The 17,943-nt window shown below is 28.4% G+C and overlaps 1 protein-coding gene across 1 annotated transcript; it reads left to right on the top strand.

The window, feature by feature from the left end:
- Positions 1 to 5,798: 5,798 nt before the first annotated feature.
- LOC111034311 (EH domain-containing protein 1) lies at positions 5,799 to 17,624 on the top strand. The gene is made up of 6 exons (XM_022315464.1): positions 5,799 to 6,933; positions 14,626 to 14,734; positions 14,840 to 15,004; positions 15,146 to 15,335; positions 16,195 to 16,365; positions 16,691 to 17,624. Exons 1-6 carry the CDS (start codon positions 6,134 to 6,136, stop codon positions 16,894 to 16,896), a joined length of 1,641 nt encoding a protein of 546 aa, XP_022171156.1. The 5' UTR covers positions 5,799 to 6,133; the 3' UTR covers positions 16,897 to 17,624.
- The last annotated feature ends 319 nt before the right edge of the window (positions 17,625 to 17,943 follow it).

The raw sequence follows: 17,943 nt of genomic DNA, 5'->3' as shown, positions 1-17,943 counted from the left end.
ACCATCCTGTGTTTTTTTTTGTCGTTACACCACATGTACCTATCTAGTCGAAATATGCTTCGATTTTCAACTTCACTATCAGATAGATTTAATGCTCACTGCTCAGTAAGAAGATTTAAAAATTTAAAAAGAAATCCAAACTGAAATATTAAGTTAAAACATGTTTTTGATAAAATTAGTTTTTGTTGTTGCAATTTAAAAATGAATACCTAACCATAAAGATTTGAAATGTTCATCAAATAATAGATAACAGACCTATAGACAATTTCATAAGGAACTCCTCTAATCTTCAATAGAGTATTGTACTCTGTTCAATACATTCATCATAAATAATATTATACATACATTACTCACTGAATTACATTTAATTAATTAACAATAATGATTCTAAACCGCACTCATCAATTAAAATATTGATACCTAGTCATAGTCAATAATCAAAGTAAAATTATGTAACCTTTTTTTTTATTTTATCTTTTTTTCTGTGATTTGTATTCTTTGATCAAAAAGAGTGCTCCACAATAACGTTTCCTTGGTACCTAGTCTATATAGTAAAATTGGACATTGGTGCATTGTGCCCACTGCAGGAAATCTTGAAATATTATAGAACTATTATCTAATAGGTTTAGAGAACAGGAAAGTATTCAAGAAATGGATGAATTATTTATTTTAAAGAGTGGTTTTAACAGAATTATGATGACAATCATTTTTTCGATGAAACTTTATAACACATCGACTAAGTTTTAATAAACATTTAAATAAGTATATATTACAGCATTACGCCTTGTATGGCCTATAGATGCAGTACTACAATTTATTATATTACGCCTACCCATAACCCATTACCCATGGGCTACGAGTCTAGCTACGATAGTATACGACCTATACCGGCAATACCTTTACCAACTTGCTCTTATCAATTATGTATAATTGTTTAAATATTAAGTAATTACATACTGTCATACTATAATAAATATTAAATACTTAATCAGACTGTAATATTCGTGTCAGGGTACTACTACTAATATTTACTTTAAATCAATAAAAGTATTTTTTTATTTTTGTTGATTAAAAAGTATAAAATTAATAAGTGGTGTATTCAAATTCTAAAAATATTAGAAAGTTCAAAATAATAATTGTACTTACTCTTCAATAGATTATTTTAACTACTTATTGGCTTATAATACACGTGTCTGACTATCCCAATATTTTATAACAGCCGTAACTCATATAATAAATAATAATAATCAAAATTCTAACTACCTACATTCAACAACTTTTGACATTAATATCTCTTATGCCTGGGGGGTAAAAAAAAATGGTGAAACAATTAGTATTTCATTGAACAATAATTATAGGTACATACATTCAACTGTACCAATACCAGTTAGTTTAACTTAATATTATATAAACTCAATATGGTAGTTGTATACTATAATAGTTTGGTGAAACATGAAATAACCTGATAGGCAACTATAATTATCAATCGTAGAAAAACATTTTTGCTTTTCAAATAATTCAAATAATAACAATTCGAAAATAGTTTCTACGCATTATTTGATGACTGCGAATAGTTCATTGAATAATATTACTCTATGGAATAGATACCATATTGATATATTATATTATTGTGTACATATAAATATATATTATTAAAATAAAAGAATATTAAATTATCTTTATTCTAGGTTGTACCATCTATACCTATGTGTTAAATGTTTCCAACGATTTCCTAATATTAATGAAATAATAAATAATACAATATTGTTCTACTATAATATAATAGTTTCCTATAGATTAGTTATGAATATAAAGTACAAGATCATGAGGTTTTTTATGCGGTTCATAGGTAATTTCCTGTATATATTAATACACCGATATATATTTTTTTTGTAATTTTTAACACACCAATATTTTCTAACACCATGCCATAATTGTAAGTAAATCGATTAGAAATTACATTACTTTAAAATTAAAAATATAATACTTTGTGCATTAAATATTACTATTATTACTAATGATTCTTACATAAATATTGTCCAATTCATAATGAACATTTATTTTTTATGAGATATATAGGTATTATTGTTTCGACAAGCAGATTGTACAATATAATGTAATATATATTATGTACACATGTAATGTATTATTTACACCTGCATTGCCGTTATTTGTTAACTACAGAAAACACTAAATATAGGTCATCGAAATATCAAATATCATATTACTCATTTATCGTAGATATATTATAATTTATAAATTATAAAATGCATACTTATTATTAATTAATAAGTTGGAAGTAAGTAATATAACTAATGAGTAATAATAATTGTATTATTGTGAATTATTAATAAATATTTATATGTGTATTCGAACGTAATATAATTCTTTAATGTGTTAACTTCTAACTTGTAAGTGAATAATAATCCTACAAATCACTTAGAGAGAACATAAGATCAACTCTAAGATATAAAACCTATGCAAAGTTCTTTAAATTATAAATTGTTTGATAAAATGTATATGAAAATCTTTTTAGGCAAATATAATAAGGCATTTTTTAAAAAATGTTTCTTTAAAATTGTATATTATAGAGTTTAATTAATTAGATTAATTATTATTTATTACATAAAATGTCTATAAAAGATTTTAACATTTTTTAAATGAAAATTAGACACTGAAATATTATTAGAATATCACTTATGCCATCACTATAACTTTTGAAAAGTCCTATACCTACTAGGTGTCTAGGTTTATGCCCTATAGTCAAACCTAAAGGTTTATAAGTTATAAAATAAATACGTTTATGTTTTTCGAAGCACCTTAATTTTATTAAATAATTTAAACTTTATTATAACACGTGTATTATTGTTTATTGCATCACCTATTTGAATTTATTACGTAATTATTATTTTTTTTATAGTATATATGGGGAATATTTTCAAGTAATGATGTGACAATACAACCACTATTTTTCTACATAAAATATTATATTCTATATATTTTTTTAAATACAGATGCTGAAGATCTGGCAGTTAAAAGTACCAGTTATCCACGGAGTTCACTAAGGAAATCTTTCTTTAAGTTTACTATAATATTCTTCATAAGTTTCACATATACTAACTAAAAATATTGAGAATACAGTCACATTACATAATATTAATATATACATTATTCACCTAGAGATAAATATAGTTTTTTTTAAATTTTGATGTCGTGGATAAAAATGAATGACAAAAAATATCGGTTAGGTTAAGTTATTTTGTTGAAATAAAAAATAATATAAATCGTAGGCAACGTCTCCTGTAAAGAGTAAGCCATAGACACATATTGGTAAGTAGAAGTGATTTAATGACCTATGAATTATAGAATATTAGAATCAAGGAAGCGTTATTCTGTAATGTGGAAATGTAATATAGCGCTCATTTAGAAGTTACCCAAGTACCTATAAATATTGTATGACTAAATGAATATTATGAATCATACATTATATAGGCACTTCCGAGGTTCTGTATTATACCTTGATCTTTTCGAATATTATTGTTAATGGGTACTCGACATTCATATTTTATTTTATTATATTATATTAGTATATCCCGATTAGATATAAAATTATACTAATATTCATAATTTATTATTGAATAATAATATGTTAACGTTAAGGCTAAATATTATAAAGTAAACAATCAATCAATAATCAATATGCCTATATAGTATAATGTATAATACACTTATAAACCTATAAAACTATTCCCTAACGGTTTCATCAATCAATAGATAATACTGATAATAGATTTATACTTATTTGTTTGTTTTATTTAATTCTCCCCACGCAGAGAAATATATAAAGCCTCGTCAAGGAAAACTCTGTGGTATACGGATATTACAATTAAATGAAGTGCATATACAACTATACCTATAGGTGCTTACTACTAATTATAACAGTATTAACAAAATTAATATGTATTAAAATAATATTTTTAATATCATTTACCATATTAGGTGTGTACCTATCTAATATTAAATATATATTATTATAACAATGTAATTTAATTTAGAGTTCAGTAATATACAATAATTTATTTATTTATTAATTAAATACGGGCTTGGGCACTTGGCCCAAGGTAGGTACAGTACTAGATTTTTACAAATAGTATGAGTTCTGGATTTCAGTAGAAGTGAGACGGAAATAGGTAACCAGATTACAATAGAAATAAAGTGTGGGTGTTGCCTTGATGACGTCTTAATAGGTGTATAGATATTATAATATTATACTAAAAACAATCAGAAAAGAGCCTAGTTTAAGTAATTTTAAGAGGACGCCAAAGTTGTTGTTTTAGTTGTCTCACAAGTTGTCTTAGCATATACATCTATGTTCAGTAATCCACGTTTAGTTTAGATTTGTTAATTTTAATATTCGGATAAATTGACCTATACATTCATTAAATTTTAAAATAACGGTATTGTCAGCGTTCTATTGGGTTTTTCTCGATGATTCAACTTAAAAACGAGTAATAAGTAGACGTGTAAAATTACAATTTAAAAATGTTCATATAAATACTAAAAACCTATATACTAGCATCAAAATTAAAACATCGAAAAAACTACTACAATTTACAAACCACAGACAATATTTATATTACTAATTACTATAATATGATAAGATATAGATCGATTTATTCTAATATATATTAATTAATGACACTAAACGTGAAATTCTGAACTTAAATTTACCACTTTTATTACTTGGAAGACGGAGAAAAATGATTTATTAATGTGGGTATAGACGTATAGTTCTATAGAGTATAGCGTAATCACTTCATCAGAGGCATCAAATTTGAAGTAGATACCTATAGTCATTAAAAAAAATTTAAAAATAATGAAATCTGGACAGTTTTTTGGCTTAATCAATAAAGTGCTGCTTGACGTCAGCAATATGTAATTACGTAGGTATAGATATTCCGAGTCAATGAATCTTCTCCAACAAACACGTTTTTCAATTACATTTTAAAGATAAAAATGTACGATTTATTCTATATATTTTAACGACGTTGCTGCAGAATCATGTTTATTATTATTTTTCGTAAATGCCAATTGGCAATATTATAATACAATACATAATTGAATAATTCATAATTCATAATGATGCGCTATAAATTATAATGATTATTGATTGTATATGTACCTATACACATTATATTATGATAATAAATAATATTATATATAGCATTATACTCAATATAGCATAATATTTATTTGTTAATTGTATTGTTATAAATACTCTCTGGGAACTAACACTTCAAAAACGTAAAAACAAATTTATAAAATCAGAACAATGCGTCGTGGATCTCTATTATACCCAGAGAAACTTAAATACAAATGTCAAATATTAATCATTAATAATAACTACCTAATAATTAGTATAAATAATAATAATATAATAATATAAATCATAATAATACATAATAATTTATTATCTATTGATTATCATAATTGTTCTCTGCGTATTTCTGTAGCGGCTACAACAAGAAGATGGCTATTTAAAACGTCCAATATAAGTACATACCATTTTTTTGTAAAAAATTGTGTGACTAACGTAGAAAAAATTCGTAGTTATATATTATTATTTGGCTGTGGCTGGGTAAGTGCCATAGCGTATATTAATATATATTATTATATTACTCTATTATAGTGCCACCACGAAAAACCTGTTCGGGGGTTTGGTACACTTGTTTGATAAGGTGCGTCACAATCGCAGCTTGCTGATAAGCGAACGTCCAACTCAGCCGCGGCAGTGTTGTTATGCACTATTGCACTATTGCACTACTGCAGTGGCAGTGTTTAGTCAGTGTTGGTGTTGTGCTTATTAAAATTATTGTTAGTCGTTACATATTATATAGTTGTTACGATTTCTTTTTTATCGCCACAGCAGTATTATCTGCTACCGTTCCTATAGTCAATACTGGCAGGTCCATTTGACATTTAGTTTTAGTATTCGTCGATCGTCCGTTCCGTTTGTTAACATGTCTGCGGTGCGCGCGTGACACGACGGTGTATTGCGAGTCGTTGTCGGTGTTTACGTACGTGCGTGTGTGTGCCTTGAATACCTATTTTCGTTTATGTGAATCGGTCGATCATGTTGGGCTGGCTGAGGAAAGATGACGGTAAGAAGATCGAGACGTACGAGTCTGTCCTGGACGGGCTACGGGAGAAGTACAAGTCCAAACTGTTGCCCCTGGAATTGGCCTACCAGTTTCATGATTTCCACTCTCCGCAGCTGGACGACCCTGACTTTGACGCCAAGCCGATGATACTACTGGTCGGCCAGTATTCCACGGGAAAAACTACGTTCATCAAACACCTCCTAGAATCTGATTTTCCAGGCATTCGCATTGGGCCCGAACCCACTACTGACCGTTTCATAGCAGTAATGTATGATGACAATGAATCGATTATTCCAGGCAACGCGTTGGTAGTAGACCCAAAACGACAATTCAGACCTCTGTCAAAATTCGGCAACGCATTCCTCAATCGGTTTCAGTGTTCTTTAGTGAACTCGCCTGTCCTAAAGGGTATCTCAATAGTTGATACCCCTGGTATTCTATCAGGAGAAAAACAGAGAGTTGACAGAGGTTATGACTTCACCGGTGTATTAGAGTGGTTTGCTGAGCATGTGGATAGAATTATTTTGCTTTTTGATGCTCACAAGTTGGACATATCGGACGAATTCCGTAGATCAATAGAAGCACTACGAGGTCACGATGATAAAATTAGAATTATTTTAAATAAAGCTGATATGATTGATCACCAACAATTGATGCGTGTTTACGGAGCACTGATGTGGTCCTTGGGAAAAGTTCTTCAAACTCCCGAAGTAGCCAGGGTTTACATTGGATCTTTTTGGGACAAACCATTACGATATGATGGTAACAGAAGGTAATAAATAAGCATAGTGTTACACAATTTAATTAATCATTCATAAATAATATTTTGAACAATTTGGTATAAACTATAATTACATGGATAAAACGTATGAGTTGTGATATCTATTGAAATCAAACTAGGTATGCACTTTGTTGTCCCCAACCTCCCTCCCTTTTTGTTGCCTAATTTTAATTATTTGTATGACTACCTAAATAATAATATGCCAATATCTATTTAGTATACCTAACTAAACAATAGAAAATTAATACAATATAGGTACCTATCTGTGAATAATATTATGCTTGGTCTCGTGCTTGGTACATATTATTATGTTATGAAATCATACAATTAATTACTTATTTAATTTTTTTAATTGAATTAAATGTGTGTAAAGTTCAACGTAGATTTATTTAAGTTGCCTTTGTTTATATTTTAACAATGCACCTAAATGATTGATTAGCACAATTAGATTTTTTTGAAGTTAATCATATTGTTTACAAAATAAATAAACTTTATAAATTAAATTCTTCAGCCACAGCAATTGGAGTGCTCTTGTGGGTTTAGTGCAACTGATGCTAATTAGACCAATAAAACTAGATCGGGTATTAACCATTAAGTTTAAGACAATTGACTAACCAATTATATTTACATTATAACAATTGGCTATGAGTTGTTCCAGTTTCTAATGATTAGAGATCCATTTTATATTTATATATATATATACACCTAGATATTGTTATTTTCTTTATGCCTAAGTAGATAAACAAGGTTAGTGGGTCAATACTTTCAAGACCATACTATTCGCTGTAACAAATGTTTTGACAATATACAATTGTACAAACAATATTATGAATATAATAATTTATTTAATTGAAATGTAGTTGTAGCAATCCAATTGAAGTTCTGTAGTGAATTTTAGAAATGCGACTAATTTCAAGAAAAATGTGACTTTTTTTTAGTTATTTTATATTTTATTGATCAATAATTCAAATTAAAAATTATCATAATTTATTCATTTAATTTATTAACATTGGTGTACAAATATCTAAATAGACTAAAGGTTTTCAGTGAGTATAATGGGTACCTACGTTATTACACACCTAGGTATTTATTTAAAAAAATAATAACATATTTATGTCATTACATATCTACTTGTAAAATTTATAATTATAAGATATCCAAAATTTGTAAAACCTTTCATTTAATAAAATGGGATTCAAAAGTTAGATGCTAGTGTAGATGGCTTAAAATTAAAATTATTGTTTGCTAGTTTTTATTAGGCAGATAGATCTATCTAAAATAATTTATTGAATTCCATAAGACTTTAAACTTTTGTCTTTTATAAATTAAGTTAAATTTTATAGGAACAAATTAATATGAAGTAGATAAACATACGAACATATGAAGTACCTACGTAGATATTATCAGTACCAACTGGTTAATAATCAATAAGACAAAAATATTCACATTCTTTCTTATTTCAATTTATATTTTTATATTATATTTACTAAAAATTAATACTTTAACACAGTTAACGTTTTCAAGTGTACAACGAGAGGATAAATAGATAAATTGCTGTCACGCCCATGCAAGTTATTTTAAAAGCATAATTTAAGCACAATGCACGTCAGTTTGTAATTTTCGTAATTATTTGTTGCATTTGAATACTTTTAATTTCAGGGTTAGAAACATCCATTGAAACACTTTCAAATGAAATAATAATGATATAGTATTTATTATATTAAATATATGTACCTATGATAATATAATGTTTGAACAGAAGAGCAAGGCGTGTGTTTATGTAACTACATCACAAGCAGGAGCTTGAGTTTAAACACTCACGTTATTTAATACCGACGAAACAGACCATTAAAATTATTTTACGCCAACGATATCATATTTTATCTAATATGCACATCTGCAATCTGCTTGTAAATAATATGATTGGGGATACGACATTAGTATAGTTTAATAGTTAATAAATATTTAACTATAGGTACCTACCTATAATCTATATTATATTATACTACCTATATTTTAAAACGTTAAAAAGAAAGCGATTCTGAATGGAGCTTGTAGTAGTGTAGTAGCCCGTGTAGTATTTACTACGCGAGTTTTTTAACAGTCGTAATTTCTTTTCCTTATAACGTAGATAGTTATAGCACTACTAGTTGGTAGTTACAACTTAACAAGTAAGGCCAATGACAAGATCTCCAATTCATAAAATATATACATACAACAGACCTCATTCGTACTCTATTGTCACGTCGAAGCATTTATATTTACTATAAACTCAAAATTCCCAAGAAACAATTAACTTAACGTAGTTCTTGTGTTTCTATTCTTTTTATGTATCGGAGCAATATAACATAGTTTTGATCGTGCATTCAAAGTTTGAAATACTAAGTATAAATTATTAAATACATTAATCATTAATTACAAAATTAAACTATCGTTAAGAGGACGCTACCAATATATTTTTAATTTCCGTCTTACACACATACGGCAAAGCAAATTTTCGTTCACTAGTTTCAATAGTGTAATGCGAGGTGTTATGTTAGTTTGGTATTATGATATTTTAATTTTCAAGATAGATTTGTGCATGTGAAATATCACAAATTAAAAAAGCTCATATCTCGTTTGATAATTAAAATATCGTATAAAAGCCGACGCACAGGCGATGCTCTTACTTAAAAATTTGATGATAGGTAAATTCACTCTTATGTCATAAACTCATAAATAACATCACATAATTGAAACTAGTGAACGACCATTTGTAATGAATGGGTAGCGTCCTCTTTAAGTAAAATTGAGAATTTAACTTGTTTAAATCTTTTGGGACTCAGAAAATGTTGTGCCAACAGTTTTTACATACTTTTCTGTCTTGTAATAACACAACTTAAAAAATTTGTATTTATTAAAATGAATGTGTCGGTACCTATTATTCTATCATTTTTATCGATTGATCATTCCTAATCATAATAGTTATGCGCATAAATTATGAAATAAAATAAACTGAGTGGTATATTATATAGATCAATTCGGATTAATTATGTAATTCAGAAAATTCTTCATTAAACTGATATTATTTTTTTATAAGATATAATTATTTTAATCCTTGGTGCTAGTTATTAGGGTTATATTTTTTACATTTAACCTATAATAACGCTTATCTGTGTAAACGTTGTCAAACCCTATTTTTTTTATTCTTATCTAATAAAAATATTTATTTTGACTGTTAATTTTGTCAAATGCTACATTTTTTGGTTAACTTATACGTTTCTTATCTATCTGCATATTTGCCATTTAGTGATTCTTAACAGTAATTATTATATATATTACCTATATATATACCTAACAAAATCAAATCGTTTTTCTAATTTTTCTTACATAATTTGAAATCAAAACAAAATAACATTTATGAAATAAATTTATGTTTTTTTTACAATGTTTTTAAGTTTACTTTTACTAATGACAGCATACATTTCATTTTCTGAAACTTCAACTATTTTCTTAGAATTGTGGACTAGTTAATTAGTTATAAGTTTATAACCTAAAGTTTTAAGTATTTACAGTTTAGGTGAATAAAATATTTGAACGTGTACCAATATTTTGTGGGGTACCGGGATAATTCTGTGCCACTTCACTCCTCAACTCGAGCCTGTGACTTTAAAGTTTAAATACTTTTGTTCTAGCTTTATAAGTTATAACTAATTATCTACACGTACAAAATTTGATATTTACAATTTATATAAATTATTTTATTATAATATATTACATTAAAATTGTAAAATGAAGGCGTATACAACACCGTATGGTATGCCGTATGCCTGTAAACTTTAAAATTATGTCGATTTAATAATACAATTGTATACACAAACATTGGTAAAATAACAATTAAACACTTTGTTGTCCGTTAAACTACAACGTATCAAATTGGCATGCAAATTGTAATTGGGTCGATCAATGTATGCAAACGTTTGAACTTCCTGGTATTGGTACTATTATTTTAGTAATGTGCAGGTTCAAATAACGTGCTAATAACATAATTCGTAAAGTCACTTATAAGTTATAATATTCATTCGGGAAAAAAGCACGGTGAACTGCTAATATCAGACTTCAGCCAATGCAATTTATATTGATTCAACTTTGTGATACAACTTAGACTGTTACAATAATAATATTCATATAATTGACATTGATGGATATACTCACTCGTAGAACTATAGAAAAGTGACTAATGGTATATTTTTTTTTGCTCGCCGGATTGAACCTGATAATCTATTACATACGCGTATACCTATGTGTAAATAAGTGTAATTAAACGCAATTATTATAACCAATTTATAGAGCTGCATACAACTGCGACAATGCGACATAATATGTAGCTCATAAGTGGCCATAATATTCACTATAGTCTATAATAATATTTGAAAGTTTGAAGGCGGAAAACGATTAACCAAACCATCACAACAAGCTTGATATTCATTCGGTTATAATATGACACCAATCCAAAATGTATAAAATTCAAGATAATATTTTCATAGATAAATAGATAGTACAATTATTTTAAAGTTTAATTTTACAATTATTTTGTTTAATAATTTGTTTTGTTTACTCTGTAAATTATAAAATTAAGCGTGAATAGACCTGTTATAAAATGTAAAGATAAGATTATTTACTTAGGGCATCTCGGGAGGCATTTTCATCTCAATTGACATTTTTATTAAGAAGCAAGTTATGACCTTTTACATTTTACAATGAGTCAATTCACTCTAATTTGAAAAATAACCGAGTGTAATGGATTATTGTTTCCGTACAATTTGCTATGCTGTACGTTTGTACAACGGAGATAGGCACATCAGGTACCAAGTCTTCTTAACTAGGAAAGCAAGTTGGTTTCATAAATTTTTTTAACTTCGTTTAGAAAACAATATAGTAGTTAGCAAGAAGATAATGATTGGTTTCATAAGAAATTTGTTGTTTACAATCTACAATACCTATATGCACAATTAAGATCATTGAATATAGATACCTAATATATTCTGATTTTATAAAAGTAAATCTCTGAAATGCTAATTTAAAAATATAAACTTCGATAATAGACAAAGTTGCACCACTATAAATACAGCTCGTTCTTGGATCTTTGATCTTAGATTTGAATTGTATATTTTAATATAATATATTATTATATCTATGCATACCTTTGTATATATTTGTGGGATACGATGTAAATTAAACGGCGCCCGTCATTTACGGTGTAATTATTGAAAACTTGTATTATAGTTACGGGAGTGGTGGTCGGTCGCTGAGCGCAGGTACCCAAGTATATTATTATTTCTATAAGCCTCGCCTAGGGTGGTATTTTTTTGAATTATGTTATACATAGGGTTGTACATGAGGAAAACAAATTTGTGATTGTAGCTCACTTGTTTTTAACCTTTTATGAACGTAACATTACAAAAATTCATAATAACAACAAACATAATATTTTTAATTTGTTAACATTATATGTAATATGTACCTATAAAATCCAAATACCACTTAGTCACTGATCGCTGTAACTCAAAAACGACGCAACGTAAGAACTTGAAATTTGGAATTGGGGTTCTTCTCAAATTTTCACCATGCAATAAGAAAGGATTTCAAAAAAGTTGCGTTTTAGTGGAGTAATTAACGATTATAATAATTCACCGCCAATACGTATTGTGCTGTACGATACAGACTCATGGCGTGCGGGTTTCCAGCTACCTGCAACCTATCCTTTTTGTCCGTCGTGTAGATAAGAATAAATTGTTCCGAGAAATTATAGGGATAAATTGTAAATATGAAAAAAAATCAACTACACATGTGCGAAGCCGGGTAATTCAGCTAGTTTAGATTATATTATAGCCTAACAGATGATGTGTGTAAATGAGGAGGATTATCTGTTAGATACAGCATCCAGAATCAGTTGACAGCGAATTTTTTGTCCGGAAATCATTTTATTAATTTTCCGAAAGTATTTACTATTTGTTCATGCTTTATTGCTGCAGTGTGTATTCCAATACCTATTAATATTATTATAATTGTATGTTTAATATAATGATTTTGGGTTGTGTTTATGATAAATCTGAAAGACTGCAGAGGCAGACTATTGTAACCATTTAACATGTTTAGCCAATAATAATAGAGTACCACGTAATACTTCTATTATAATGTATATTCAAAGAAATGTTTGTATTTTTTATCGCATCTATAAAAATTCATCGAAATTATAAATAATTGTAACGCAATTCATACGTATTTTTTATGTAAGTCATTTTCATTACAGCCGTATTAAATACACGCATAATTTACAATATTCGCAATTTAAATTTTATTTACTTATAGACTATAGTAATAGTCGCTTTATTTGAACTTGGTAATATTTTTTTTCTCGTGTTGTTTTTATAGTCCACCCGTTAGTAACAATTATTGATGCATTATTGTACTCTTTTTAGATTTGAGGTAAACTGCACTCCACTGGGTACATTTCTGTGACACGAAAAATCTATGATTAAAAACTTTTCCTCATAGCATATCATAGCATATCTATTGAACATTATTATTCACCCACTGTTAAATGTTTGCTGTAGGTAAAATATTTTTGAAGATAATATTGATGCAATTGGTATCGAATTTTACCTTGTATTTCACTGTATCGTTTTTTACTTGACATTTTTTCTTGGATCCGAGCATAACATACCAGGGAAATAAAATATGAAATAATTGGTCCCGATTACCAACCAGAAAATGTTATCAGATTTCTTAGGAGAACCGAATTAGACATATTATAATTAATACCTACAATTAGTTCTACACTATTCTTCAGTTTTAAAGCACAATTTATTCAAAACCCACATATTTATCATTTGATTTCCCTCTTACATTATTTTATATTTACTTAAAATATCATAACAAACTATTGCCGAAGCTTGAGACTAATAAAATATTAATTATAAATATACCTACCTAAAAACATTTTTTTTTTTTTTTAATATAAAAATTAATTAGTGTAGCTACTATATGGCTTGTTTGGCTTATTTCAAAAACAATCATTGTTTAGTGAATTTTACTGACGTGTTCTTTGGATAGTTAAAATCGTAAACGTATCGAATTGTGAAAAACAATATAATAATGAAAGTAGGACATATGGTAGGACGGGTGGAAATGTCCTATATAATTGGGGGACAAGAATGTCCCAAATACCGTTTATGGCCTGTATCTAACAATTTAACTACACCGTACTGGGAGCATAACACTGAGAGCTCATTGCACAATACTTCAAAGTTTTTTGCTATTATTTGAAATTTTAAATCAAACGCTTATTTATTAGGTATTACAGTACTTATAAATAATGCTTTGAACTTGGCTACTCATCGTATCTATATAATATACTTGTTTATGTAAAATTAATATCATAGTCGGTCGATTAATAATATGTATGGATTTTATGTACTTACAGAATTAATATAATATAATAGCCTAGAGGCTATGTACTTTTATTTTTCACTAAACAAAAAGGACCGGGTGAAATCGATAAAATTATACTCGCCACTCTTTACTACTTTTGTTGATAGGCATTCGGTGCGACTTTTTTTAGAAAATAGGTTTTTAATCTTAAATGTGCAAATGCCACACCGGATATAAGTATATGATAGTAAGCTGTTTTGTATATTTTAGATTATTTGAAGACGAAGAACAAGACTTGTTCAAGGACCTGCAGTCTTTACCGGGAAACGCGGCGTTAAGGAAACTAAACGACTTGATAAAACGTGCGAGATTGGCTAAAGTAATTATTGCTATTGATGGACCACGAACGTCGTCGTGCACTATTGAAATCCGAAATGTGGCGCATGTCACTAGCATTAATTGTATTGTTCCGTGTTGTTTACAGGTTCACGCTTACATAATCAGCGCGTTACATAAAGAAATGCCGGCTCTTTTCAGGAGAGACGGCAAGAAAAAAGAATTGATCAAAAACCTTGGCACTATTTACCAAAATATCCAGAAAGAACAACAGATTTCACCAGGAGATTTTCCCGATCTCAAAAAAATGCAGGTTTGTAAGAATATTATTTATTTCTGTATTGGGTATATTGTTTCGTTTACGTATTATAATATCTTATAGGTACCTATATTATTTTTAACGATTCCTGTCGCATATTTTATTGACTAATCGACTTGCAATGGTGTTTTTCAGGACGTACTGGTGAACTTAGATTTTAGTAAATTCCAAAGTCTTAAACCACATCTGTTAGAAGAGGTCGATAAGATGCTTGCCAACGATATCGCTAAATTGATGGCTATGATCCCTTTGCAGGACATGCATAACCGTAAGATGAATAACGGAGACGCCGAACAACAGCAGCAACAGCAGGCGGTAGTCAAAGGTATTTCTTTTTTGATTTTTTCACGTTTTCATGTCTAGTAATATAATGCGCGAGGAAACATCCAATAAACACTCTAATTTAGTACACTCAATTTCATAAAATGATTTAGTATTTATTAGATAGATATAGTTTAAAAATATCAATGCTATAAAGTCTTGAAAAACGTATTAATTATTAAAAAAATTGATAATAATATAACATTTCAGCGGTTTTATTGATTCAATTTCGACTATATTATATAGCCTACAAGGTTCTTTTGATTAACAATACAAAATATTGATATTTTTAATTGTATAATAAATGTTCAACTGTTTAGCTCAAAACCATTTTTTTTTAATAAATAGTCACGTTGACTTTGATTTTGATTTGTATAATATATATTATTATGCGTACATATTTTTGTTAAACGTTCTATTTTACCAATAATTACTATATAATTTATTCACGTCGCATGAACTACTTATAAGTAATTCGTTAGCTAAATTTCATTAGATTAACAATTTATACTGCTTACAATATATACCTACACAAAATGTTATTTTTTTTAGCTATTTTTGGTTATATTTTAATTTTAATTTTTTCCCTTTCAAAATGTGGCAGGTGTTTAATAAAACCGTAGGTTGACTTTTTTTTAAATATTTGAAAGGTTAGTACTTTATTTTTTAATAATTTACATTTAACCCCCGCCCATACCTCATATTTCGAGTTGGCAGTAAAAAGCTACAACATAGTAAATACTAATCTATAATCATAGTGGTCAGTGGTATGTTTCAACTATACTAATGCACGATGTGACCCGACAATAATATTGTCTTACTTATGTTAATGATTAACGATGACATTCGTGATTACTTTGTAGGTGGCGCATTTGTGAGCGTCCAGGACACCGCAAGCCCGTTCGGGTACAAGAGGGGAGAGGGTATCGACGCTGGCAAGGGCGAAACTGGTTGGGTAGTGGCCAAAGAGCGGCAAAAGTACGATGCGGTGTTCAACACGCTGGAGAAGTCTGACGGAAAACTATCCGGAGCGGGTATGAAATTGTATATCATATTATATGCTATATGGCTGTGAATTTAATCTTATAAAAATTCATTTAAAAAATATATTTGGAATTTACAGTTGTTTTTCATAAAATAGGTGGGTACTTAAAAAAATGAACCAAGTATCCACCTACCTATACAACTAATTAAAAATATTAACAACTAAAAAATGTACAGTTATGAATGTTAAAAGTTGTATAGTTCGATTATCAAGTCTCATCTAATCTTTAACCTCCTCGTCACAGTAAAGACGATTATTTTTTATGTAAGAGAGCGTTTGATGATCTAACCAAGTTTTTGTCATTATTTTTGCAGTGGCCAAAGCCGAAATGGTCAAATCGAAACTGCCCAACTCAGTCCTGGGCAAAATATGGAAGTTGTCAGACATCGATCACGACGGTTTTCTGGACATGGATGAGTTCGCGTTGGCAATGCATCTGATACAAGTGAAGCTGGGCGGGCACGATTTGCCCATCGAAATACCCGAACACTTAATTCCTCCTTCAAAAAGGGACGTTTAGCAATAGACAAAAATAAAAATAGGAATCCTATGTACATTATAATAATATATAGTAGACACAACACCAACACACAATAAAAATTGTACTCGACTGTACATCTAATATTATATATTACATATGCAATGCGATTTTTGTATACATATTAAATAATATGTATGTATCGTGTACGTTAATTTATTTGTATATTTATATAGTCAATTGAACGAAATACGTAGCACAGAACCCCCCCCCCATGCCAAGTCCATCAAACATTCGAGTACCTACGCTCCGTCGCTTCTAGGAGTTAAAATGAAATAATTAGGTTCACGTGTTATGATCATTGAATGGCGATCGAAGTTATTCAATACATAATATTTTAGATAATGTTTTTTTATATCATATATAATAATATTATACTACCTAAACTGTGTGATGAAAAAGTGTTGCTTTTTTGTTGTCATTATTTTTGCAGCATTTAATTTTTATATCGATTTCGCAGCAACCATGTGATATTTATTATTTATTATTATATATTTTATTATTATATACTTAAAACGAGAAGAAAACGTCTATTTTGTTCTATCATTGATAAATTATACGCTATTCTAATGTAGATCATACGATGTAAATTAAATTAATGTTTTGTAATACAAACAGACTTATATCGTCCAGTGTTTTTGCCCAAACAACATATTATATACGTGGTGTTAGCCGAGACCAATAATAATATATGATTTTTTTTATATATAAATATATATTGTAACAAGTAAACTACCACTATATGCCTAGTTAAATTATATTTTTATTGTATTTGATAAATATTTATGTAATTTATCTTAAAGAAATGTATTTATATTTCTTGTTACACGTGTTTTTTGATTTTTATTATATATTTTTGAAATTAAATGCTGTATTTATTAAAACAATATTTTTTGTAGTGGCTGAAGTCTTTGACGTGTGCTCAATATCACTGTCGAGAAGTTAGAATTCTTTTGCTGTCCCCCTGTAAAATGTATTTTAGAAGACTGTTTAAAAACCATCAACGTGCATTTACTATCTATATTATAT

This window comes from Myzus persicae, unplaced genomic scaffold (genome assembly GCF_001856785.1).
Source record: "Myzus persicae strain clone G006 unplaced genomic scaffold, MPER_G0061.0, whole genome shotgun sequence".
NCBI lineage: Eukaryota > Metazoa > Arthropoda > Insecta > Hemiptera > Aphididae > Myzus > Myzus persicae.
The sequence above is the reverse complement of the archived record's forward strand: the minus strand, read 5'-3'. Positions and strand labels throughout refer to the sequence as shown.